Source organism: Corvus brachyrhynchos, unplaced genomic scaffold, assembly GCF_000691975.1.
Source record: "Corvus brachyrhynchos isolate BGI_N302 unplaced genomic scaffold, ASM69197v1 scaffold266, whole genome shotgun sequence".
Taxonomy (NCBI): domain Eukaryota; kingdom Metazoa; phylum Chordata; class Aves; order Passeriformes; family Corvidae; genus Corvus; species Corvus brachyrhynchos.
This window is the reverse complement of record NW_008238633.1, coordinates 1954490-1982041: the sequence shown is the minus strand read 5'-3', so window position 1 is coordinate 1982041 and position 27552 is coordinate 1954490. Positions and strand designations below refer to the sequence as shown.

Below are 27552 nucleotides of genomic sequence, written 5' to 3'. Positions count from 1 at the left end.
TCAGCAGGGCTGGCTGGCCTTTCTCCATGTTTAACTTGCAGGAATTCTGCCCCTCTCCCCAGGCATCCCTGCCATGGTTTATTTTCAATAAGGACCATGTGCTAAAAGTGTGTCAAAACCTTTAAACAAGGCACCAAGAGAAATTACGGAAGAATCCAAACCAGAGCAGCTCATTTCCATCTACTCTTGATTTGTCCATAGGAAAAAAAAATAAGCAACCCTCACACACAGACACACTTCCAACTCTGGAATGTGGTGATGGACTTCTGGAGCTGCCAGCAGAGCAAAGTCGTCTTCAGCTGCTCCAAAATTCTCCTCCAGGGTCTCTCAACTTCTCACAGAGACTCAGGGGGGGTTTCAGAGCTCAGAGCAGCCCCCAAAGCTCCTGTGGGCGGCTGTGGGCTGGAGCAGCACCACGAGGAGCACGAAGAGAAGCCATGAATGGTTGTTGTGTGTGGCTCTTAGCAGAGCCCTGAACTCCACTTTAATTTGGGGAGGGCTCAGGGGTCTCTCCCAGGGCCTCTTTTCTGCATCCCCTCCCACTCCACTGCTCTGTCACCCTAAAAACACAAAATGTGGATTCTCAGACCGGACTTGAGGCTGCTGCATGATCTTTTTTCCAGACTCTCTTGTTTCCAAGGAGAAACTTCAGCTCTGAGTGGATCCAGTAACGATGGATCTCTGTGGCTCAAGGTGAAGTTCTGCAGACCCGAAGCCCCTCCTGTTCATGCACGGATCACTTGTCATCCCATATTTCAGAATAGTAATAAAAGTAACCTACTTTTTGTTAAGACTGGAGGGGCAGACACAGCACAGTATCACCCAAAGTCCCTGGGCTCGGGGGTCAAAGCCTTCCCTACAATTTCCACCCTCAGCACAGGATTTGTGCACTGTCAGCCCCACCTTATCCAGTGTGAATGCGGAGGTTCCTCTGTACACTGGGAAAGAGAGAGGAAATTTCCTTGCCAGTCACAGGATGTTCCCCTGGATGTGCTGTACCCTTTCTCCCTGCTTTTCCATCTGCCTTTGAGCTCTTCCCCTGCTCCAAACTCCCATCCCACGCAGTGTCAGCACATGGGGGAGCTCGCTGCTATCCCAGACTCCACATCCCCTCCCTGTCTGTGGGGAACAACCTTTTCCCTGGGAAGAGCTGCCTGGAAGCTGCTGTGTCGCTGCATGGTTTTAATGTTCCCTGCTCCAAAAGCAGAAGTGGAAATCTGACTTCTTCAAGCAATAAAAGAGCTGCATCCGTGTCCAGTGGAATTATTGCCTGGCCGTGGAAGGGAGCAGAAAGCTTCAATAACTGATGCTACTTCAGAAATTCATTTTCCCTAATAAATCAACATCCTACTTCTTCTCCAGAAACCTCATCAAATTGAGAGGTGGGGGGTTTTTTTTGTTCAGCAGAATAACAGAAAATAGGGCTGGAATGGACAGTGGGATTTCAGCTGTTCCAGTATCTCAGGGAAACCTCTGGAGAGTCCATGGGAACAGCACCGAGTCCCTGCTGGATGCTCATCTTCCCTGAGCCACCTGCTCTGCTGGGAGCATCCCTGCCCAGGTGGGGTTGGAAGAAAAGAGATCTTAAAGGTCCCTTCCAACCCAAACAATTCTATGAGTCTGATTTTTAAGATCTTGTGTAAAAATACTCAAGCAGGAAACTATTGTCTAGGGAGTAATTAGTTATCTAGCAATGGAAAACAGTCTATAAAATCTAAGCTAGAATACTTTTTAATGTTTTTTTTTAAAAAAAGCCCTTTTCAGTGCATTTTTTTAAATACTATTCCAAGTAAAAATCTCACTGGTTTGCTTGTTTTCTGCTCTGAGCAGTCATTTCCTACCCATTATGGGGAAAACTCTAACAGGTTTTGCAGAGGTTCTTTGGAAAGTTGGTTGGGCAACAACAAAAGCTGCTCTAAATTTTTGAATTCTTTATCAAAACTTCAGCTTGGAAAAAACCCCAGGCTGGCCCCATTTTTGCCAAGTGTGTTTTCCACACAGATTCCCTCAGTGCAGAAGGGCAAGGCTGGGCAGTGGAACCCCAAAAACCTCTGAAAAGCAGGAGAGACCTCTCCTCTTGCTGCCCCCTTTGCACAGACAACAGGAAGGTGGATTTTTTTAAACTCATCTCTCCATGGTAGCTGTCACTGTTTCTCTCAGTCCCCAGGGAATATAAAAAACAACAAATAGCAAAATCTTTGTCATCCTGTTCAGTGGCACGCAGTGGGGCAGATAAATCACCTGAGCCAGAGTCACCCGGAATAGGGGAAGGTCTGAACCAGCACCCAGGAAAAACCCCACCACACTCACTGCACACGGAATGGATGAAGCAGGAAGCACCAAGTTACTAAGAGGTTTTGTATTTTTGGATGCTCCACTTCAGGATTTCACTGCTTTGCTGAATTGTACAGCACGTGCTTATTTGCAGCCCAGTTTGACTCAGTTTATACACATTTCTTCTTGGTTTCCATTGGCCTTTGGCTTGCTTTTTGCCCCCAGTTTCTGTTTATAAAACCCCTTCATTTTACTAAACTAAGCAGACAGGTTCTTCCAAAGGCTGCAGGCACAGCCTGGTCAGTTTGACAGCACTTTTGTGAGGCAGCTCAGGTCTCCTGGGCAGGGCTGGTGGCACTGGGACCCAGCAGCAAGCCCAGCACCTCGTGCAAACATTGCACTGAGTTGTGATGACATTCTGGGGTTTTCTCCTCACAAATCTTTCCCATTCGATTTCAGTGAGTGAGTGAGCTCTGCCTTTGTGACAGATGCCTGTCATTAGTCCACAAATAAAGGATTTGGGACTTTTTGGGGGGTTTTTAAACTCCACTCATCATTTCATTCTTTCTTTAGGATATTTTGGCCCTACAGTCTTCCAGCTCTGTATCATCTATAGGTTTTAGTAGCACACACCTACTTTTTTTGTGCCAGCTTAAGTAATTAATAATCTACTCGAGAGCTGCATCCCACTGATGCCCTTCCCAGCAGTTTTTCTTCAATAACTGCTTTTTTCCTCACCAATCACTTCCTTACCCTCAATGTAATCCCTGTCCTATTCGTGCTTAACCTTCTCCACTGTACCTTGGCCAATCCCAATTTTTAGAGAGACCTGGTATGGAATTCTGCATTTCATGAGTCAGCTGGTTTTCATTTCTGAGATGAAGAATGTTCTCTTTTTACCTGCATCTCATTTTTAGCTTTTATCCCACCTGCCATCCTGCCTTTGCTCCTGTGTTTATCACCATCTATGACACTTCAAACATTCATTTACTATTTACCCTCTACTTAAACTATCTCAGTGACGTCTCTCCTTAGAAATCACATTTTTTCTTAGTTCTGCTGTTACTTAAGTGTTTTACTATTTATTCCTGTTCCTTTATGAGCTCTAACTCAGCTCATATTTTGGCAACTCTCAATTGATCCCTCTCCTTCTTGACCTGAAAAACGTGGCTTACCCCTCAAATATTGAAATACCTATGAAAAGCTCCTGTCCTTACATTACAAAGAAAACTAAACAAGACCCAAAAACAACTCTACGTGCTCCAACTACAGTTCACAAAGTCTTCAACCTCAGCCAAATCAAAATCAATTTTTGCTGGGACTCTGTTTAGCATCTCTTTTGCCCAAGGGCTATTTCCCTGCCAAGTTGCTGCTTTTGCTCCCACCCATTTCAACATTCTTCAGACTGTTCAAAATTCAAGTGTATATGAATCCAATCTGCATTTATAGAAAGGTAGAAAAAGAAGCAATGCCCTGATCAAATTCTAATACCACTTGCTTTGAAGAATAAACAGCTTTTTCTGCCAGTTCCACCCCTAAAATTCTAAGGAGACTGTTCCAGGTAAGAGTGGAAAGGAGGAAAGTGCTACAGGGACACCTAGAGACATTTATATTCTAGATAAGTAGTGGGGGTTGTGCTCTGGCTGTAATTAGCCAATATTCCTAAAGGTCATCACGCAGCCAAATCCCCACTTGTTCTGCCCAGAGCTGAGACATCACTGGAGCGTATTTGCAGCATTCATGTGGCTTGGGGGCTTCCCCAAGTGAAGCTGTGTTTTTTGGGGCAGTTATATAAACAGCAAACCCCTCTGAACAGGAGAGCCCCTTTAGGCAGCCCTACAGAATGTTCCTGTCAGCATCAGCACCCCCTTCTCCTTGGGAATTCGGGTGGGGTATGAAAGTTGTGCTCCACAAAACGAAAACCAGAGGGGCTCCTTCTGCCATCAGTCACCACACCTCACTCAGGTAATCCTAAACCATCCCAAACACACTCCTGTCCTACTGATTCTGCTCTTTAACCCTCCACATGAGGAGCTGTGCAGGGCCATTTTCCATGATAAAATCCTGCATTTAACCCTTGATCCCTGCAGTGTCTGAACCAAGCACGTTTGCAGATCAGAGCTGCAGCACAGGTAAACATGTCTGAGCTGAAAGAAGGTGTCAGGAGGGTGAATTTCTAGGCCAGGCAACAAAGGAAAACAGAAAATCAGCAAGAGGGGTGAATACATCTGCAGGACAGGTCTGGTCCAGCACCTCTGCTCGGAGAGGAGTGAGCAGCTCCCACAACTGCATTGGCACCACCTTGCAGAGGTGAGAAGAACAGCCTGCAGTTAATTTGCCAACAACTGGTGTTTTAGAAGGAGCCTGGATTTTATTAAAGGTCTTGGCTCAGGGCAGCAAACAAGGCTGGTTCAAAGCCTGTCTTTAATATCAAGTATCAAGGTCTCTGACTGTCTAAAAGAAAGACTCTCAAAAAGGGCTGGATTACTACAGACCACTGAAAAACCATGAGTAAGATTTCTCAGTTAGGAATGTAATGCTAATTAGACATTTTGGGTCAGCCTGGGTGGGTTGGCTAATTAGCCAAAGTAATATACCCATGTGATTGGCCTGGAGTGTGGGTGAGGTTCCTGGAAGCACCAGGTGATATCTGCTGAAAAAGAAAAGGAAAAAAAAAGGATGTGTGGGTGGTAAAATCAGGACAGCTGCAGTCAGTGACTGGAGAGGGGGAAATGCACCTTCAACAGAAAATGCACAAAGACTCCAAACTCCCAGCAGAGTTAGGGAAGGATTAGCGAGCTCCTATAATGTTTATTGAAAGCTTCACTTCGGATAAAATAATTTCTTTGGGAGATGAGAGATATGCAGATTGCGCAAGGGCCGGTGTTGTCATGTCAGATCAGTGCAGTTGTGTGATAAAACCGGAGACATCTCAGTGCGAGAACAAATGGCAGATTTGCTCCAGCCCCGGGGCCCGGGGCAGACACAGGCCCTGCCCACAGGTGTTGTTCTAACATTAAAGGAGATGTGAAAGATGTGAATTCAAACTGCCAGCCTGCGTTTCTAGATAAAACATGGGTTTTACCCGCGTAGTCTTTTGTTTTAGTGGAAAAATGAGAATATCCTCATATCCTCCCTGGCCACCCTGTGCCACTGCAGAGAGCCCCATCTTGGGCTGTGGCCCTTGGTAAGGGTAGGGAGCCTATCGTGTGCTAATCATGGTAATTATAATTATAAAATCCTGTGTGTGCTTTCTAACAATGTCACGTGGTCTCTTTGGGCCTCCAGAAAGAAACTCTTGGAGTTCTTGAAGCCCCAGTCTTGGTGGTTTCCCTCCTAGAGCACTCTGCATGTCCCACAGCCCCAGGAGTGGAGCGGAGGCTGCCAGGAGCATCCCAGCTCTGGGACAGGGCAGGAGCTGCCTCCTCCAGGGCAGCTTTTCAAGTTTCCACTCTGGGCTAATTGTCCTGGTCTCCCAGGAGCTCCTGATGCAAATGCAGATTTTGCAGGGAGCACATTCTCCAGAGTGGATACCACAATCACTCTGGGTGCTGAACGTGCCCAGGGGAGCCCAGCAGCTCCTGCATGTGGCTCTCAAAATCAGAGCAAGGAGGGAAACCAAAAGAGAGGCCTCTCACCCACACTAAAGTGCTGTGACATTTTCTGATGGCTTTGTCTTTTCTTACAAAATTTTCTTATTTTCTACATATCTTCATCCCTTTAGCGATGCTCACCAGGAGCTGTGTAACTGGGGCAGGTAAATCAAGGATCAGAGTTTGTGTGGGTCATTTTTACTCCTCATTTGGTCTTCTGCAGGTTGGTAACACTGAATAATGAGAGTTTCAGACCTGCCCTGTGCCCTTTTATTTACGTAGCTAAAGCAGACAGAGCAACTTGCAGCAGCTGCATGCACTGGAGAGTTGTTGTGCCATTGAGAACTCTGACAGCTGCACTGCTGAGCAGGAATTCACAGCACTAGGAGCAAGATTTATTCTGTAAATAAAGCACTAGGAGCGAGATCAAATACAAATCTATCGGAAAAAAAACCCGCAGTAAGCTCTGCAAGAAACATGTTTAATTGCTTTTGCATTTGCTCTTTAATAAATTCTGCATTTTTTCCTCTTGACAGATGGCAATTTGATTTCTGGATCCTTAAAAAAAAATCCTAAGCTATTGTGTCCAATGATTTAATGTCTTTCACGTTTCAAAATATTAGAGATGGGCCTAAGACAAGGTTTGGACTCAAAAAGTCGTGTTCCCAGAGGGTGTTCTGCTCCAAGGTTTTGGTTCAGGCCCATCTTTTCCTTTCACAAGTATCCATGTGAAAAGGATGCTGCCAAATAAACCTCCTGTTTTGAAAAGTGAAGTATTACATGTGTTTCTAATAACATGTCAGATGGAGAAGCATGAAGTAATTTCAGTTATTTTTATTATTTGTCTGTGGTTTTTGCTTTCTTCTTTCATTTTGCTTAGCAAAACAGTGAAGCTGGAGCAGCCCATCTCCCTCCCCACTTACAGCCAGCAAGTCAAAGTGAAACTGTCACTGGCAAAACTCCTGCTGTGCAAACGCTTCTGGATACAAGTGAACATAGTTAAAAATAAATTATTCCTTAAATTACACAAAGGTATCTGTTGAAATCCATTTCCTATTCAGTCTGTCCTAAAAAAAACAAAAGAGAGAGAGAGAGAGACCAGAAGCATTGAGATACAAAAAAAACAAAGGTTCCTGGTGCTGAGAACTGAGGATAAAGTCCTTCCCCAAATGGAGGTGAGGTTTGGGAAGGCACTCCCTGCATCCCGATCACATGCTGCAAAGGGAAAACAGTTCTTATAAGAGCTCAGCTTTGGACTAGCCCAGGATTCATATATCATGTCAGGCAGCAACTAAATTAAAAAATGGTATTGGGAATAAATTTAAAGTGTATGTTCAGCCCCACCAATAAAGAGTTTTCTAATGAAAATAAAGACAAATTAGTGGAAAATTGGAACCGAGCTACTCTAATTTTATTTTTTTTTTTCTTTTCTGTTTTCAAATGTATTTTCCAGAGTGGATCACTAAAGGAGCCAGAGCCAAACAAAATCCCACCTCAGCGACCACCACCTCAAGGTTGTTTACAGTACATTCTCGACTGTAATGGCGTTGCAGTAGGACCAAAACAAGTCCAGGCTACTTAGATAATTGAGACCAAAAGCAAGGGTTAAAGCAAAAAATGAAAAGAGGAAAAAAAAAAAAATTGAAAGAAAAGAAACAAACAATCTTAATGCAACCATCCCAGTTTTGTTCAATTTGCCATTGTTTCAGTGCTGACCTGGACTGTGTTTTTTCTATGCAGTGTCAACTCTCCCGTCTGGTTGTTTCCTTGTTCCTGTCTGTGCGTGTAATGCTTTCCAACCTTCCTCTGTAAAACTTGTGATTGCAGGGCTGCTGTCAACAGTGTACAAAGAATGTGCCTCTCTAGAGCCCAGTGCCACTGTACATCATGGATGGTTAGACAGTATTTTTGGAGTATTCTATATCGTTCAGTAAAATTCCCCCGAGGTGCAAACCCCCGTCCCTTTGCTTACTCTGTGAGTGTGTGCACACTGTACTCATAGCCTTTATTTTTCTGTGCGTGTGCATGACCAATAGGTAGGTGATCCAGATATATTTTTAAAAGTCTATATTAGGATTTGCTAGTGAGGCTTTTTATTTATAATTTTATAAAGTTTATTAACCTTTGAGTTTTACTTATACGCGAGTGGAAGTCTGCTATTTTCAGTGACTCCATAAAATACGGTTCTTCCCAAGGAATATTTAAAATATCTTCTATTTTACATACTGGTATTCATATTTTTAGTAATTCTGCATTAAATTATTAGCTACAAAGCTATGTAAATGGGCCACCTATGTGCAATATCTCAGTGAAAGTGTGAGTATTTAATGTATCCTATTTCAATTAAGTAGTACCTTTTGTTGTCATTCTGAATTAGTAATCTATGGAGATTTTTAATGAAAACTAATGCAAATACTTCCAAAAAAATCTTATACTTACCTAAGATTTAAATCCCAGGGTATTTGGTGAGAAGTACCTCAAGGACTGTTAAACTTCCTGTAAGAGCTCATTTCATTTCAAACACTGAGAAGTGAGGGGATGGCAGACCAAGGTACCTTTAACCAGCTGAGGCTCCTGGGTTAGAAAATGCAAGACAAAATGTCAGCAGTTTTCTTTACCAACTCAGGTCTCCTATTTTACACCTACAAGTATCCCGAGAGCTGTAAAGAAAATCCAATCCCGACGTTATCCACATAAATAGGGTTTGTAAGAACTGCTTTGACATCAAACATGCAAAAGGACTTGAGATGCCTGACAACTGCTAGATTTTCTGTAGGTAAATTCTTTGTGATTTTTACTTAAGTGATTTCTAATGTGATGTTGTGAGAGCTCCACAGGCAGGCAGTTAATCTGCTGTGAGAAATCTAGCCTAGAATCACAAGCTGCACACTGCTGGCATACCAGAAAGCTTAGTTGCAAGCGAGCCACAAAACTATAATTTTCATCTTGAATATGTACAAAGATGAGTAGTGGCCATTAGTTTAGTGCAAACAATTATGTTTAAAGGGAAACCAGCCTGATGTTCTACGCCTTTTTTCACTACAAACACTGGAAAAAGTTATCAGTGAGTCTCATCATTCTTAGTGTTTCTTTTATTCGTACGAGCTGGCTGGTAAGATGAGAATTAAGGTATGCATTATTAGCTATTTAAATGTTTGTGGTAAGTGCTACTGTTTACTACCTATCAGTAAATTACATGAATATTTTGCTTTAGTGATCAGCATTTGTCTGGGTCAGTGATCGTTCCAACGATGGCATTGGCTATTTTGTTCTCTATTAAGGAAATTCCACCTAGAAATCAGGTTCACAAATCCTTACCTCCAGACACCCTAAAAGTGAACAAACCATACTGCCCTGGGGTGGAGAACTGAATCTGATGACTGATTTTCCTTTCAAGCAGTTGGTATTTTTTGCATGGAGTAGTGCCAGTATTCACAAGTGCTTTTCACACGACATTTGTGCGTTGTGTGTGTGCAGAAGACCTGGGTGTCTCAGACAGGATTCCAGCCTGTTCCCTGGGAAGGATTCGCAGGGGCACACACAATTCCTACATCCCACAGCCAAGAAACAAGCCACGATGTCTCTCTGCATGTCAGCATGCTTAGGTGCAATATTGTGGGTAACAGGGAACAGATGTTTTACAGTGTAGGCTTAATGTTCAGTTCTGTTGAGTTATTTTTGGTAAAAGTTTCTTTCATGATTGTTGCCTTTTGTACAACCCAGCTGCAAGAAAGTGAGCAAACGCTGGAAATGTGACAGCAGTATATCTTTTATGTGAAATCTCTTGTACAGCTTAATGTGCAATAAAAGAAAGTTATATCTGTCTTCAGTGTAAAGTTTCTGGCATTCAAGCCTGTACGTACAAGTGGGGGAAAGAAACCTTTCTGGTTTTCAATACTGAGTGAAAGGAGACTAATAAGAAAATGCTCCTTATTAAGATGTTGCAAGACCATGTTATCACCTTCAAATATTTCCTACAAAAGTGGTTCAAATTAATAAACAATGAAGGCACATTCCTTAACATTCAGTACGTGCTATTTATCTTTCTACACCACAACACGCTGCTACAACTGTGTTAAAACTTACTGAGGCATTGGCACATGCTGTCCTCACACACACACACACTGGAACCTCATGCACTAAGGGGAAAGTTAACTATAAAGGCAATTTAAAACCAAACAGAAATCATGTATTGCAGCAGTACATCCAGATACGAAGGGTTTCTTTTAGAGACCTGAGCAGATCAAGTGTTTTACTTGCGCTAAATATCTATGCAAGACTAAAAAACTCCCAGATATCCAGAAGGTCTTGCTCAGTTATGTTCTGTGATATTTACAACAGCTCTGATCCTGAGTGAAGCATTATACAAACAAATACTCAGAATTTCCCATCCTTTCTCCCCTAAAGTCAGGTGTCCTGAGTGCATTTTCATGTGCAAGAGTTCAAATTCAGTTATAACAACCATCAGTCCAGAAAACCCCAGTCAGACCTGGGAACTGAGATAAAAGCAGCAAGCCCTGATGTCTGACACAGCACTATTTCAGTCAGAAAGCAGAAAAAACCCCACTGGATGATGCTGTAGCATCTTTCAGCCATGGATTTCACAGCCTGAGTCTCTCCTGCACGTTGTAGTTTCACCCTTCACGCAGTAGTTTGCCAGTAAAGTGCCTTCCTGGTAAAGAATTAGTAATGACTTTCTTGTGTTTCTTGTAATGTTCTTGACATATCTCACTAAGGGGTTAAGTAAGTTATGGAAATACTTTCAACCAGCCAGAAAATTTCAGCATGAAGTTGTTATACTGCTATAAGAGTGAATCTTAGAGGAATATTACAGAAATGATTTTAAGACTTTGGAGGAAGAAAACTGCAATAACTCCACAGAAAATAGTGAATGTCTTGCTGAAATAGGTATTACTGCTGTGTTCAGTTATCTCACAGCCTCTCCCTGCCTTGGGCCAAAGCTATTCTGGGGGTAGCTCCATTGATTTGATTTGAAGTCAGTACCTGGGATAGACTGGGTGCTATTTAGCAATTCTAAGGCTGATTCATAGGGGCTCCAAGCAAGTTCCTAATGTACCAGGTGTGAATAGTGCTGTTGCCTCCATGCAAGCGCAGTCCTTGTGAATAGACTTTTGCCTCGAAAGTAGCATTAATCACGTTGGAGGATGATTTTAAAGTGTTGGATATGAAGTCTAAATAAGGCCTCTTTGCAACTATAACATTATGAAGTTTTTCTTGTACTGAACCTAGGGGGCCCAGTGCAACCCCAAGGAATGCAATCCCAAAGCCAGGAGCCATTGCAGCCCCAGCGCGTGTTCCCCGCGGGGCAGGCAGCAAAGCCCGCAGCCTCGCAGCCCCAGCGGCCGCCCGGACCCACCACCCAGCAGCCACCGCCCCACCAGGCCCAAGTTCCTCCCAGCTCCAGGTTATCAAAGGAAGCAGAGCCACAGCCCCAGCCAGAGCCACAGCCTGCGCCACAACAGAAGCCTCAGTCTCATCCGCAGCTTAAGTAAGAGTCGCTTTATCCATTCCTTTTTTCTCCTCGTGGCACAGATTTTGTGTAACTGGGATTTGGGGGTTGGTCTAATAGTCAGGGGAAGAGTGTACATGTTGTTCCCTAGTTTAAAATGAGGTTAAATAGTTCAAAAAGCTTAATCTCTGCTAATGGAGTAAAGTAAGCCACTGTCATTAGTCCTATCCTAAGCGCTGCACAAAATTTCATCTGCCAGTCGTGCAATTTCAGCCAGGTCTGAAAAAGCATCATCTTTCTTGTCTTTGTTTCCTCCTTTTGGTGCCACTGACTCATGGACTGGGTGTGCTGTCAGCCTGCACTCCAAGAGGAAGTCTTATCTAGCTCAACTTTTAACCTTGCAGTCACTGAGACAACAGATTTCGTTTCCAAAGGCCTGTCTCAGGCACAATCCAGGCTGGATAATGTTGGACAGTGGCTGCCAAATTGGTTCTTTATGCTGCCCTTGGTTGTGCAGGGGATGTGCTCAAGCCCTGCCCAGAGAAGGCTGCACAAAACTCAAACAAAAGTGGTTGTCCCACTTCTGGAAGATTCCTTACTCATTTACCTGCATCCAGTAAGGAATGTGGAAAGGGTTCCCCCTCAGAGCTCAAACCCAGCCAGCAGAAACCTCAGGGAAGGCATCAGCAGAGGTTTGCAGTTTTCCAGCACAGCAGCCCTGGCACAACTACTGCCAGGAGAATCTCAGACACATCTCCTTAGTCTGGTATGTACAAAGACATGGAGTCTTTGTTTCCTCCAGGGAACACAAATCCCCTTGTTCCACCCACTCCTGTGCTAACACCAGTGGGAAACACCCCTGGGTTCTCCCCTGAGCCCAGCTCAGTGCCGAAGATATGCTGGATGACAATGTGCAAAGAGGACAATATTTCCCTGGCCTCCCTGGGACAACGTATTTCTTTATTCTATTTTATAATCATAAGCCTCAAATTGATTCGTCCATCCTTTAAATACACATAGAGAATAGAGAGGTGGGGTTTTTAAGCAAGATGGAAACTAGTTTATAGTTTGAAACTTAACTTGACGACTTGTGGCATTGAAGAAAAGCAGCTAAGAACAGTTACAGAAGGACTCTGCCACATGCTGGTTCCCAGCTTTCTTCTTGAAGCTTTTTGTTCACATCTAGATTCATTTTTCTCTTCTTCAAATGGAACAGCCTCTCTTTAAAACACAATAACAAAGGAGAAATGAAAGTTTTTCAGATGTAAGCCATAATAAGAGCAGCTTTTCTAACTTTCAGAAGCAGTGCAGGTCCACACCAAAGCTCAGATCTCCTGCCTGTAGGATTAACTCTATTTGCATGTGTATGCTTTGTATTCACCCACATGCTGTTGCCTAACCTGTATGTACATGTTATTAATCTGTGAATAAATATTTAATTAGGCTACTTATTGTGTTACTAATCAAGTCAAGTGCTGCTTCCCACCCTCCCTCTTTCAGTGAGTACAAACAAACATTTATCAGTCTATTCTCATTAGCACAACTATAATTTATGAAAAACCTAAAACGCCTGCAGCACTGTTTGCTGTACATTATTAGTTTAGAAGTAGAGAAGCTGCAAACCATGAGGAGTCTGAGACAATCTGCATAAGGAAAGTGCTTCAGTTTTACTAGAGCCAAAACTGAAATCTGTTGTACTGAGATAAAAATGAAAGCAGGTAACTCATTTTACCAATGTAGGGATGTCTTTGTAAAAAGTTGATAACTCATTAATGTGTTCTATTTAAATTCAAGCCTATTTTTAGATGTTATTTTATCTGACAAGTCATGAGTTAAAGTTTTAAACTTTAGCTATTTTCCTTCTTGTTTTCCTTGTAATGTTTTTCATGCTTATGGGAACTTGCACAGAAGTTACATGATAGCACTGAGGATGGAGTAGCATTGACAGGCACTGCCTATAGACAAGAAAAAAATATGTCTGATTTGAGGTATTTTTTTAAAGATATAACGTCTTTAAGCCTCTGTTAAGGATCTAATACTCAATACATATAGACAAAGGGAGAGCACGCTACAATTAAGGATTCAAACTCTTGTAAAACACCTGATTTTTCTCTGTGCACAACTGTTTGCAGCCTAACCAAAACACAATTATTAATCACCCCTGCTGGGTTGTGATTTGAATTTATAGCCAGCTCCACATTTTCCTCAAGCTGTAATTCACATCATCCAATTCAGATCTGTGGAAGGAAAACAAAACACCAGTGTGTTCCTTAAAATAAGTATTACCCTCAAGTCTCACTCTCAAGTCGGGGTGCAGCAGGGAATGCTGCGTGGGACCTAACTGTGGGGTACAAAACTGTGGGGTACAAAACTGTGGGGTACAAAACTGTGTGCTCCATAACCCTACTGCTGGTGGTGAAAGCCCATCCTTGTCCACGTCTCAGGGACAATTTCCCCCCTGCTCATCACTGATCCAAGTGCTCGGGGGGTGGAGGCTGGGGGCCGATGTGACCATGCAGAACCTGTTGTGCTTGTGTCTTGCAGCAAGTCGCAATCCTTGACCAACGCCTTCAGCTTCACAGAGTCCTCCTTCTTCCGGTCGTCTGTGAACGAAGATGAGGCGAAAGCTGAGACCATCCGGAACTTGAGGAAATCCTTTGCTAGTCTGTTTTCTGATTAGCCAGCTTCATGTACACGTGAGATAGTCCGACACCGCCGTGAATGTCCCATAGGTTTTGTTCTCCCTGTGCCAGTACCCTTCTCTACTGTGCTCACTGTTGTACCAAGCAATATGTTAAACCTACAGAAACACAAATAAATAGCAGGAGGACTTTGGTGAGTGAGGTCCCACCCAGGAACGTGTAAAAACATCTGTAAAGAAGGAAGGGTTCCATTGCTCCCACAGAATGTCCAATTCTAAGGTCCTTATCCATTGTAATATTGTGGCCTTACTGTGACTGAAGTATATAATCCTATTTGAGACTCCTTTGTAGAATTGTGTTAATAAAGCATTGAGGAATGGGTTTCTCCTCGCTTTGCCCATTTCCAATGCATTGCAATGCATGTGTATTTTGTGTGTAAATGTTTTGTACTGCAGAAGTATAGTCTTGACTTGTTCTTGCCTCCCAGATTCAGGAGGCGATTCACACTGACATTCTCGTCAAGCCACATAAATAATGTGAGAAATTGAAGCAGTTTCTTCCTCCTTATCCAACCCTTCCATCAGCTGGTTGTAGACTTCTGATGTATTGCTGGGAGTTATCAGTACACTAAATGTCATAAATAGAGTGTATATGTACTACTGTATCTCCATATGTCTATTTAAATAATTTATTTCCAAACTGTAACCATAACTGGGTTTAGTTGCAAAGAATATGCATGATGTTACCCTTATTTTTGTGAACACCTTCTAATAAACGTAAAGTCCCATGCCTGATTTAAAAAAATGTCCTCTACAAAGCTTGTTTCAACATCAATATATATTGTCTATTTTGACTGATATCAAGAGGGTAACTTTATGATTATAAAATATTTGGACACAAACTACAGCTGTAAGAAAATAAACTATCACAATGAATTCCTTTGTTGAATCAGCATTGTAAAAAAAAACACCCTATAAATTGTAGGAATCACATTTACATTTTCTACTGAGTTATGTCTTTTAAAAATATTTCTCTGACTTGTCCTAACAGAATTCATCCCAGACTTTGAGGTAGTAGCAGCAGTTTTTAACAGAAGTTTTCTGAATCAAACTGAAGCTTGTTACTAATCTCTAGACCATCCATTTCCAAAAGATTTTCATGTCATTCTGAATCTCTTATCATGAATCACATGCAATCCTTGCCAGGAAACAGTGCTAACAGAGGAAACAAGAAAAAATACCTGTAATATTAACATGGCTGAGGGAGAAAAAGAGCAACACCGTGGTCACTTAAAAACCCTCTGGGATTTGTAGTGGCTTTGTAGAGACACCTCTGTTTGCCTCAGAAATTTTAGCTCTTGGAGATGTGGTAGTTGATGGAGCCTGGGTAAATCACAAGAACCTTTTGATGACACAAATCCTTTCAGCAGTCTTGGGTTCCTCTGGGTGCAGAGCCCGGGAGGTTGGCAGTGAAGTGTGGAAACTTTAATGTGCAGAGGTGTCAGAACTGAGCTCGCACAGGAGCACCTGATGGCTCTGCTTGTCAGCAGCCTCAGCCAGTGACCTCAGCACACGTTTTTGTTGGAAAGTGGGCAGCTCCAGGGCCCCCAGGATGCACAACTGGCCCTTGTGGGACTGACCACAAGGACTGGCCTGGGACCAGAGCTGAAAGACCCTGCCCAGAACAAGGCCTTAGGTAAAGACCACAATGAATTTCTGGGTGAGTTTGCGCTGCAGCGATGGAAACGTTGAATCACCGCCCTCTGTGAGGTGGGATCTCAGCCCCCCATCTCTGCAGCAACCCTTGGAGAAGATCTCTGACTGACAACTCTCTTTTCTTTCAGGATGAATGCACTGCGGACAGAAGCCTGTAGCTTAGCTGATGAATTCTCTGGAAAAACATAATGCTATAACTCTTTTTATTAATTATTAGTTCATGAATATCAACTAGACTTCGATTTTTTTTAAGCTTTGTCCCCTTCCTGCCCCCCCACTGGATTGAAACAACCTCCACGAGGCTGCAACAACAACCTTGAGCACTTGGAGGGCCTTTCATGTCTGAGAAGCACTTTGCTTTTAGATTAGAAAGATTAATCAAAGTTGCTAACGCAAATTAATTACTGCTACAGAGAAAGCATAGTAATTATGCATAGTTTGGCACGGTTCATGATTAGTGCATGCCTGGTTTCAGCAATATTTAGTACAATATGAATTACAGGTACTTCATTAGTCCAGGCCCCAGATTTCGACTCGAGGCAAAGTTTCTTGCTCATATAAAATTCCCTCCCACCCCTTCCTGGGAGAAAACGGGTTTCACTACAGCCTTTGTTTTACCATCTGGAAGACAAAAAAGAAAGAAAGGGGAGAAAAAAAGCCAGGGAGATGATGCAATCCGAGCTGCCTGGTGTTTCCTCCCACACAGTGTGCAGAACACGCTGCCTCCCCGCAGTGCCAGCGCTCCCCGGCCCCGCGAGCGTGCCAAGGAGTGTCACACACAAGCTGCTGCACGCTCCCCTCCCCGGGCTCTGCCTCTTGGCTAAGGCATCTCTGAGCAATCTGTAACACACCTCCGAAATAGAATCAGGGGAAAAAAAAAAAAAAAGGTTTTATGGAGGTCTGTTCGAGCTTTGAATGTCCGTTTTGTCTCGCTCCTCAGAAGGGCCGCGGTTCGACTTCGCGCGCAAGGCCTGAGCACCCAGTTATCCCATGGGATGCTGTGGAGGGAATTCCAGTGGGAATATGGGTGTTTGTGGTGGCTCATCGCTGTGAGCCCCAGCCTGCGAGGACAAGGGCTGTTCTTCACTGGCACCTTTCCATGCAGAGGCACCTCCTGGTGCCACAGGTTTCTGTGCACAGCACTGCATCTTTATTCATCTTCCACTTAAAAATCAGGAAATCATAAAAGCTACAAGAGCTACTAATCAAGTTTAGTCTTGAGATTGAGATGGAGCCGTTTTCTGACCATTAGGCCTGAAGCCAGTTCAAAATTCTGAAGCAGATTTCAAGAGATTGTAATTATGGTCGAGGTGACTAATCCAGCTTTGAAACAACCACTGACTCTCCGGTAAAAATTAGTCAAAATAGCACTAAGGTACTTTGTAAACATTGTGTGTGCTTTGCATACTTCCTACCTCACAAAAACAAAGCCCCTTCTCCGAGCCAGCGCTGGCTCAATGAACGGATCACGTACAGGGAAGCTCCTATTTACGAAATTGGGAAAGGCCCTGCAGTTGTCTGGGCACTGACAGGGCTCTTGCCACTCTTTGGCTGAATACTGCGAATAAATTTCCTGTTGTCCATCCACAGAAGGGATGCAGGGGGCTGGATGTGTCAGTAACCAGGATCCACAGGGCTGAGATGGGATCTGTGGGCAGGATGGACAGGGCATGCAAAAAGGGGCCAGTGGTTGGGACCGAGTTTCCTTTTCTGTCTGGGCACTCAGCCATCTCATCCTTTGTGACACAGAATCCCAGAATATTCTGAGTGAGAGGGGACCCCCAAGGATCACCCACTTCAGCTCCTGGCCCTGCACAGACACCCCAACAACCCCACCCTGGGCATCCCTGGCAGCGCTGTCCAAACGCTCCTGGAGCTCTGGCAGCCTCGGGGCCGTGCCCATTCCCTGGGGAGCCTGGGCAGTGCCCAGCAGCCTCTGGGAAAAAACCTTTCCCTGATATCCAACCTAACCCTCCCCTGACACAGCTCCAGCCGTTCCCTCAGGACCTGGTCACTATTCCAGCATGGAATAAGAAGCAACTTAACTGTGCTCTGCCTTTCCACTTCCCTGGCAAAGCAAAGCTGTTCAGCAAGACAGTGCTGCAAACAACGAGCCACTTGCAAATTTTGATCCCTAGCAGAGTTTATTTTTCCATACCAAAAGTAGCTAGAAGTGATTTTGGATTCAGAGCAATTTAAGAGACATCATCTAAACTGTCACACGTGTCACCACAAATGAGTTTCTCTTCTGAATGACAATACCTGTCTCCAACGTGGAAATGCTTTTTCTTAGACATGCACCTCTAAACAAGCAAAAATTTTTAAGATGCTTTTTAAAATCTCATCTCAAAAGATTCAAAATAGGTACCTAAAATTAGCGATTAGTTTTCCAAATGTATATTCAGTTATGCAAATAAGCAGCCAAATTTGCAAAATCCCGTCATTTTCTCTAATTCCTCCTCTTTTTCAAGGAAGAACATTCCACCTCAAGATGATACTTTACATCAAGTTCCATGAAGCATTGATTTACTCCTCTGTAGTTAAATTATTGCAGCTCAAAAATTAACTCAAGATTAAGAAAGATAATAAAATTAAACTTTTTTTAAAAAGAGAAAGAATTTAAATAATATTTAAAGTATCAAGTCACTTCTCTAGATTTAAAATAAGCCAAGAAGAACAACAGAAACAACATCCCTCCCATCTCACATTAAGATAGCCCAGGAGAGACAAGTTTGGGGGTTTTTAACCACAAATTACAACACAAAAAATTAGAAAGAGGATCGATTTAAGCGAAACAAAATAAAATGAACAGACTTCGTGGTTTTTACTGGGCTTGAAGTTTTAACTTCTTTTAGCAGTGGCATTGCTCAGCACTTCCAAGGGTGGATGTGGAGTTTAAAGACTGATCCACATCACATTATCTGGCACCTGGGTTTCCCAAGACAGGCTATGTGTGATGGAGAAGGTCCCTGGCTTTAGGGCTCAGACTTTGTCCTATAAGAGTGATGGGAAGAGGGTAAAAGAAACCCCCCAATGAACCAAATTCTCCTTCAAGGCTTTATAAGCTCTGAGGAATAATTTTTTTATCTGAAAGGCAAGATTTTGGGTTGCTGTTATTGCCCTGCACTGACCTGTACTTCCCAACACCATGCAGACAGCCACAGTAAATAGTAAAAAAATAAAGCTGCTCATGTTCTTCTCTTGCTTTTTTCACTAGGAATGAATCTTTGGTAAAAAAATCATGCAGATTTATAAAGCACCTCCACTGGCACTGCAAAAGAACTGTTGTCTCTCCAGATGAGAAAGAAAAGAAACAAGTGGTGCATGGGGGCTGCTATTTAACTCTGTTTTATTTTGGGAGCTACCTCTCAGAAGTCTGTTACAAGTGTTTGAGTGACGGGCACTTTTCAGAGGTAAGGACTTAAAATTACCCAGCTGGATCTGCTCCATCACTCACAGAATGTCTGTAGTGCTGAAGAAACTCGGGGTAGTGCTGATTAAAACTAACAAGAGCTGTGCTTCATTAGTGTGCCCTGCGCCCTTTGGAGGCTGCAGCAGCGCCTAAACAGGGGGTTTCATTTTCCTGTCACTCACAACAGCCAAGGTGATCCCCCAAAGAATTCATGTGGGTTAGCAGTTCTGTTTTAAAGAAAAGCAAGATGCTGATGCTTCTTTTCCCCTGGCCCTCAGGTATTTCACATAAATTCTGCCGTTGAAGTCTCCTTTTGTGGGGACTGGAGATATTGGGCAAAACTTTTTCAGGTAATCGAAGCGTGAGAGAAGGAGACATTTATTGAATTCACACCTGCTGTAATAAAATGTGAGCATCTCACAGCCTTTCTCCTAAAATGCCTCCTCCCCTGAAATCAGGAGTAGTTTTAACTCACAAAGAAAGCAGAGGGGGCAAAGCATCCTCACTCTGAGTGCAGCAGCCGTGAGCCAACACCTCTGCCGGGGCAGCTGCAGATCTGCTGTACAGATCTCTGCAAGTGGGGATAATGTAAATCCTGCAGATGGGCCCTGGAAACAGGAGATTTCCATCCTGCCTCTATCATCACTGAACACTTCAGACTCTGAGCTGCTTCAAGCCCACCTCCTGCAGCCTCTGCTTTTTTTCCCATTTTCCTTCCTTTACACCCCACGCGCCACAAGCCCGGGGAATCTTGAGGCAGGTTTTCCCCATGTACAATTATTTTTTACCCTCAGTCACAAACTCCAGCAGCCTCATGCAGGAAGAAACAGGATGTGCCACAAAAACACTGCCACTGGAATTCAGTGTGCAAACAAACGGTGCTGCCAGGGTGACACATCAGCTCCCAGTCCACGGGAGATTTGCCTCACACAATAGATCCACCAAACAGCTCCGAGGGCCAGATTTTTAGCTCGAGAGAAAGGAAATGTTCCTTTCCTCCCCTCTCCTCGTGGGGAAATGGAAATTAGTCACTCCCTACCCACCAGCTGAACCAGGGCTAATTGCTGCCTAGAAATGATGGTAATTTGGAGCTGTGCTGAGCTGCTGCCGCTGTGTTTGTCCTGGTGACAATTTCAATAAATTAGCTGGCAGTGAGGGCTGGAGGCTTCACCTCACAGCTCCTGGGGAGCTGGGGGGTGTTTCCACACCAAATGGATTCCACCTCTGTTATTGTTACCACACAACCCCAGCCACACACTCATCTTTTAACACCCCTGAAAGTGGGAGTTGCTGTCTGCATCCAGCGTGGAAAGGGGTTTGCTCATCACCTGCTGGAGCTGTAACAAATTTGGGTGTATGGAGGAGACCTGTAATTTAAAGGCCTCTGCCCCACCTGCTGTGGGAATGTCTCTGAACTAGGATCAAGGAAGCATTCTTTTTCTTATTTAGATGGTTTTTGTCTGTTTGCAAGTCATGACTTAATCTGTTAAAAAAGCTGAAATGGTTGTTTCAAAAGCGCAGTGTCTCAATCTCTTCTGCCCTTCCACTGACGTTCACTTCCAGGTGAGCACCACACTACATTAAATATTCCTTTCCTCAGCTTTGTTCTAGGGTACATTTCTGAAGACATTAGCATTTTTCACACCTTTTTTACTAGAAAGGGAAAGTGTGTGCATTGACTCTGGGCCACGGGGAGCTGATGTAATTCCATGGCAAGAAGACTCCTGCTGCCCTTAAGAATGTCAGTACAAGTTCTGAACTGACTTACCCTCCTCTGGAATAATTATGCATTCCACTCTGGCACACTTCATCATGCAATTCTCCTGCTTTGTAGATTACATGTCTTGAGGAGGTACAAAAGGGAAGAGCAAAGACTGGTTTATTTCTATACATGCATCTCACCAAATTATATACACACACACCCCTCAAACGGGACTTTTAAATGTAAAATTATGTGAGAATGCACAGAATTATTTAATATGTTCATTAAATACAGGCATCCTTTCATGCATCAAGGAGGTGCAAGCATCTCTTGGGAGGAACACAGCGAGCAAGGGGAAAATATATTGTTAAATTACAATGGAACAAGCTGAAACTTGCTCAGCTTAAACAGCCCACCCTCAAACTGCAAAAAGCCAAATTTTGCCCTCAGCAACTTCTGAAAAGCAAAGTGCCTTCAGTGGATTTCTGTGAATTTAACTGTCTAGAGTCTCCAGCCACATCAGAATGCGTCTCCCTGATCTGGGAGATAGCAGAGCTCAGCCTAGGAAGTCTTTGGAGAAGAGACCACTTGGCAATCCCACAGAGCATTAAATGTTAGCACAGGATGCAGCTGGGCTGAGAGCTTGGATGGATGGATGGGAGGGGTGTTCACAGCACAGAGGTACAGTAAATGTCCCTACCAAGGAGGTTTTAGGATGCATTTCATAGCCTACCTCTCTCTGACTACAGCAAAACCTAAAATTGGGTTAAAAAAACCCAAACAAAAAACCCCAAAACCAAACAAAGCAAAAAAAAAAAAATCAACCCCCCAAAAAAAGCTTCCCCCCAGCCAAAAAACACCTTAACCAAAACAGACAAACAAACAAACAAACAAAAAACTAAAGCGAAAAGAAAACCCAACAAACTGGAGGCTTAATTGGCCTCAGTCCTCTTTACAAATAGCAGGTAACAAAAGCTGACTGAATGAAAGCTGAATTCAACCTGAATTCAGTTCTGACAAATGGGAATAACAGATGATTATGTCCAAGGACTAGAGAGCAGGTCAGGTTTTAGACTGAAGACACAAAAATGGGTGTTGGTAGAGCCAGCAGCAGCACCCTGGGAATGGCTGAAGTCACTTGGACTCTTGTTCCTCAGGCCAAAGCCAGGAAGGGGATTTTTGCTCTTCTTTCAGAGGTATTTTGCTGCATCCTCTTGAGGTGGAGATCTTTCAAATCAACATTTCTTTCTGACCTTCAGCACATCATGCGAAAAACTTGGCAGCAAGGGCACTGAACTCTATCCAGTGACACATAAAGGACTTAAGTGTTTCATTTTTAACTCTCCTGGAACATGAATTCCACTCTTTAAAAACACAAAGCTTTTTTTCAAAAAAAAACATTCCTATAGACTGGTGAGTGATGCTGATTGCAAAATCTCTGTGTGTTCCTGCGGGATGAGGGTGGGACACGGGTGATGTGTGTGGAAAATCTGCATCTAAAAACAATACAAAAGACACACAAATGTCTTCAGTTCTCATTTAATCCTGAGGTTCACATAAAGCAACAAGTCCATGGAAGGACAGGGGATAACTGGGGCTCCTGTACCTGTATTTGTATCTGAATTTCCCCGTTTAAAACTTGTGGATTGAAAACCAAAATCAGATTTTCTGTGGGTGGTTCAGATTTAGGATGGGAGCAGCACACAGATTATATTCACAAAATACAACTCTTCCTTATTTTTAAGCTTATTCTCCCAATTAACACGCTAAAGACCTCATTAATGAACATTGAAAAAAGGCCAACATTTCCATTAAGCTGAAAATTTGTGTGTTAAGTTGCTAAACAGTGATGGGTTTGTGCTCCCTCACACAAATGGCTAACTGAGAATGCGAAGCAAGTTCAAGCTTGAAATGAGTTTTTTTTTAAGCCACCAGTACATAACACTAAACATGATTTAATAATGGAAAGACTGGCACAACCTTAAAGGAATATCATCAAGTAGGCAAGGTATGCTTGTGACTTATTATAAAACAGTTAAATCGAGTCGGAAGCATAATCCAGATTCTTTACATAATTATGGCAGAAGGGTGTGGAAGAAGGAATATCAATTATTTTTTAAACTAGAGAGCTTCTAAAGTAAAACAAGCAATACACTGATCTCCCATTTCCCTCAACTCTCTCGAAAATGTCATTTTTCATTTACATTAATGTTATAGCCAATTTAAAAGCCAGCTTAACATTTTGCTGGCACTGAGGTTTTTTTGTTGGGTTTTTTTTTTTTTTTGGTGGTTTTTGGTTTTTTTGTTGTTTTTTTTTTTTTATGCAGAAATTAGAATAATTTTTATCACAATTCTTGCCAGGTCAGGCTTAACATTCTCAGGACAGTTTCTTCTCTCCTTGATCAAGCTGATCACAAAGTAAATGAAGCAGCATTGCTGGTCCTGGTTCCACTGGTAACAAAACATTGTGAACTCAGTCACACACAGAAATGACTTGATTAAAATGATACAATCTGATGCTGTGGACCAAATTAGAGAGGTGACTGAAAATGGAGAATTTTTTGGTTTACACTCAGTTGAAGCTTAAATAATTTCTGCTACAATTAAAAACCAGATCATTTTGTGCTGTTTGCAGTGTCAAGAACTACACACACATCCAAATATTGGAATGGTTTTCCATACTTGGAAGTGCTTTTGCTCTGGATTTCTGTGCATAGATCCATGGCAAAATACTGATATTTCCTCAGGCACCTGCCCCTTCAGCCTTTCAAGTTTTTAAACCTTTATTCTTCGCGATTGGGATTAGGGAACCAAAATGTGTTTAGTGCACGCTGGGTTAGGTCTGGGGAATGGAGAGCCCTTCACGGAGCTATTGAAACAAGAGGTGTGGCTGTGATTACCCGGAGATCTTCCGGTGATAAGGGCAGGATTGCATCAGCTCCTGGCTCCAGCGCCGGGGTGACTCAGCAATCCAGAGGAATTTGTTTCCATCTGCTTTCCGCTTGGGAGATGGAAAACCTTCACCGACAATTTCTCCTGAAACGCCCCGAAACGGGCAGCCCGGGGATGTTTCGGCTCTCCGGAGCAGCTCTCCAGCCTTTATTCCCCTCCAAGTCCCTGCTGCCATCCCAATCCAGGTGTTCGCTGAGCAGCAGCAGCAGGAAATTGGTGTGCAGGGCTCAGCAGCTGTTCCCCGGTGAGTTACGGGCTCACCGCTGCAAGTCAGTGCAGCACAGCGCAGGAAACCACTTTGGAACCAAAATGGAATTGGGAGAGCAAACATTCCTGGTAATTCTAGTGATTCATTAGTCCATTTTTCTTTTTCTTCTTTTTTTCCCCTGTGATTTTGGCATTCTCAAACCAGAATTTTGTCCATTCTCTAGGAGTCCAAAGAGAAAAGTAGAACACCTCAGAAAATTCTCATTAATCGGGAGTCTGTGTTTTGGGTACTACACCAAAGCACCATGATTAACAAAATTAACTATGTAAAATAGTTAATTAAAATACTAAAATGTCTTTTTTTTTAAATTATCCTCTCCTATTGCTATTAGAGAGGGAATACTAAATTACATTGACCATTGGGTGGGCCCAGCAGGACAGGTCTGGGGGGTTTTCTCTTCTTCCCTCTAAGCAAAGAGTTTGCACCCATCACGTTAAGCCAGCCCAAGTTAAAGTTACTGTGGCTGGGCTGCCAAAATTTCTTCTGAAATGGGATTTTAGTTGTGGAAGCAGTGGAAAATGATTGCTGCTGTTCCTTTCCTCACAAGAAAGACTTTTGAAAAAGTGTGGATGTTTGGGTTTGATCTTCACAAAATTGGTCAGTTTGCATTAGAAATAGTAGATTCAGGAAAATTTATACCTGTTCCTGGCCTGCCACTGAGCACAGGAGTTAAGACCAAACTTCAGGCAGTTCATACCTGAACCTGGCCTTTACCCACATTTCTGCCTCACCTCTGAGCATCAGCTCAGGCTGGCACCTCAGCTCTCAAATCTACAGCCCCCTCTGATTAAAACTGAGCCTTACTTTCCACTGAGTCCCTGCTTTCTAATATTTCAATCACTTCTGTGAGCACTGACAGGAAGCAATAGCAGTCTGTGCACACTTCAACGAGCTATCACAAGACTTGAATTTCGTCATCTGACTGTGACACAGCAGACATTTCCTTTGGGCTGTGTGATGTTTAAACAGTGGCCTCCAAGAAGTGGAAAAATCGAGAAGTTACATTTCCAGTTAGCCTTGTTCTTAGAGCAGGACTCTGGAAAATCCTGAACGGTTACAAACACATGGGAATAAAATTGACATGGACAAGAAAAAAGCCATTCATTTAAACCAATCAATCATTGTCACTGTTCATACAGTGCCCCAAAAAGCTCCCTCCTTCTCCTGAAACAGGAATTGCATTTTATAGGTTGTATTCATGATGTTTAGGTGGGACTTCAAAATCATTTCTGAAGTCTGCCCATTTCCTTTGCATCGAGATCCATAAGTCTGGAAAAGGCGATGAAATGCTGAGAAAGTCAAGAGCAACTTTTGTGCCCAGTTTGCACAACACAGCTCGAAAATACAATCCATCACCTAATCTAGAAAATATCTTCATGCCAGCTGTGGTTTTCAGCACCCTGCCCTTTTGAATCAGCATCCAAAGTGATTTAACAGCACAACTGATCAAAACCTCCGTTTTCACTGAGCTTCTGACACGCTTGCAAAGGGCCAAGTGATTTCCTGCTTGTTTAGCTGATCTGGCTGCAACAGTGCTGAAAGTGGTTTTGCAATAATTAAACTAATTTATGTCCATTTTGGAGGAGTTGGTGACTTTTTTGGAGTGGAGTGGGCTTTGAGTAGACTGGGTTACTCTGTGAGATACTGGCGCCCAATCTGCTGCTAAGGCAAACATTTTCTGTTCATAAAACCCAAACCAAAAGGAGCCCATTCACGACCCAATTGCCCTCTAATATCAAAGAAGGCTAAAAATCCTCTGTGTGCTGTAAGGAGGATTGGAGCCACAAAAGGCCCTAATGTTGCAAATTGAATTGCTGTCCAGCACAGGGATTATTTCCATTTTAAACAAGTGCAAGTGTGGGTTACTCTGTGCATTAATATTTCCCAAGGTATATTCACAATGCAGGGAATACCCATTTCTCAAAGGCAAATACTGCTTTCCATAATTTTCAAAATCCAGTGAGAATTTCAGGACCAAAGAGGACCCAAAAGACAGAAGCCTCCTTTGTGATCAGCTCTCTTCTCTAATTGTTTTGCCAAAACCTCCTGAAAAGCAGGTGATGCCAGCTCTGAGCAGCTCTGCTGCTGTGCAGGAAGAGTGGCACTGATGTGAGCAGCAAACCAGAGCTCTCCTGTATTTGTTCTGTTGTGAAAGACACAAACCTCGGGGACCAAACGTCAGCAGAGATCGAGAAGCTCTGGGACCCTTCCCAGACAAGCCCTGGAGTGCAGCAGGTGAGCCCTGGGGTGTGGGGACACTCCCACTGGGTCCCTCTGTGGCATCATCCAGCCAAGAGAACAGCACAGGGCCCCAGGTCTGAGCAAGTTCCTCCTGCTCCTGGAGAGGAAGAGGATTTTCCTAAAATAGGTTAAAAAATGAATAAAAATCATTATGAGGTGCTGCCTGAGCAATGAAATATTTTTCAGCCTTATGCATGTATGTTCACCAGTTCTGTGCCTCTCACTCCAAAACTTACTTTTTGATCACCAAGAGAAAGGACAGTTCCCATCAGCCCCTTGCCTCCCAGGGCACACAATATTTGCAATTAATTCATCTGTCATTGCACTCCGTGGCCTGTGTTATTTCTTACTCCAGCACATCAGCTTTTGTAACAGCGTACAGCAAATGTGTGCCAAAACCTCCCTTCAGCAGAAAAGGCCCAAAGCAGACTTGGTCAGGATGCATTTTCCAAGCCTACTGCTGTCTTCTCACCTGAGATACTCTGGAACTCTCCTTTGGCTGCTGGCTTCCTGGTACTCATATAATTACCACAGATTTGGAAAGGGAAACTCACAGTGTAAATTTCTGTAAAAACACCAAATCATGATATTACAAAAAAAAAAAGCAAAGAGAAGGGAAATTAGTAGGATATATTAATTAACTGGTCTGCTGCCTGATCCCTCCTGCAATGCCCAGAGATCCTGGAAGCAGTGCTGCTTGTGTAGAATTAATGATTTTCCACTTCCCAGCTGTTGCAGCCGTTCCGCTGCTGGCCGGGCTGTTGGGAATGCATCCTTCACGTGTTACAGGTTCCTTGCACTCGCATTAATCACCAAACTCCCAGGCCTCACACCAGCCCAACAACTGCCACCACACCCAGCCCCGCCAACGTCAGGCAAACATCTGTTACAACCTGTGTGATGCAAGCGCCGGGGAGATCGATTTTATTGATTTTGAGATGGCTACTCACTAACCCTAATTCATTTGTAAGTATTCGTAAGAGTTTTCCACCCAGGTTTTGGATTTCAACCTGTGTTATCTGCTAGAGCATCTGGCTGTTATTATGCCAAAGTGTAAAATATTACAGAAAAAGTGAAATAGGTGCTTCTTAAAAGATCAACACTGTGGATACCTGGAACAAATCTCGACAAGGCAGCTTTCAGTTCTCCTTTAGTTTTAAAACACAGCTTCCTCTGAGTTAATACCGCGGCAGTCTCCGCTGTTCAATTTATTTCCTAAGCGCGGTTTCAATGCTGAGAAGCGAGGCCGCCCATCGCTTCGGGAGCGGGGATTTGTCCCCGGC

The 27552-nt window shown here is 43.3% G+C and overlaps 1 protein-coding gene and 1 long non-coding RNA gene across 2 annotated transcripts in view; one reads left to right on the top strand and one right to left on the bottom strand.

Annotated features, from left to right (window-relative positions):
- SYN2 (synapsin II) overlaps nt 1–14914 on the top strand; it is a gene marked incomplete at its 5' end in the record, with an annotated part of 97977 nt that extends 83063 nt beyond the window's left edge. Inside the window, 3 exons of the mRNA XM_017737290.1 lie at nt 7321–7381; nt 11118–11376; nt 13882–14914. Of these exons, the coding sequence (XP_017592779.1) occupies nt 7321–7381; nt 11118–11376; nt 13882–14017 (456 nt within the window). The remainder of the gene's footprint in view (nt 1–7320; nt 7382–11117; nt 11377–13881) is intronic.
- An 8092-nt stretch (nt 14915–23006) lies between these two features.
- LOC108447413 lies at nt 23007–26888 on the bottom strand. Its single transcript, XR_001862963.1, has 2 exons — nt 26742–26888; nt 23007–26387 (listed from the first exon to the last, which is right to left on the bottom strand). It is a non-coding gene; the product is annotated as an uncharacterized LOC108447413 (long non-coding RNA).
- Nucleotides 26889–27552: the final 664 nt, after the last annotated feature.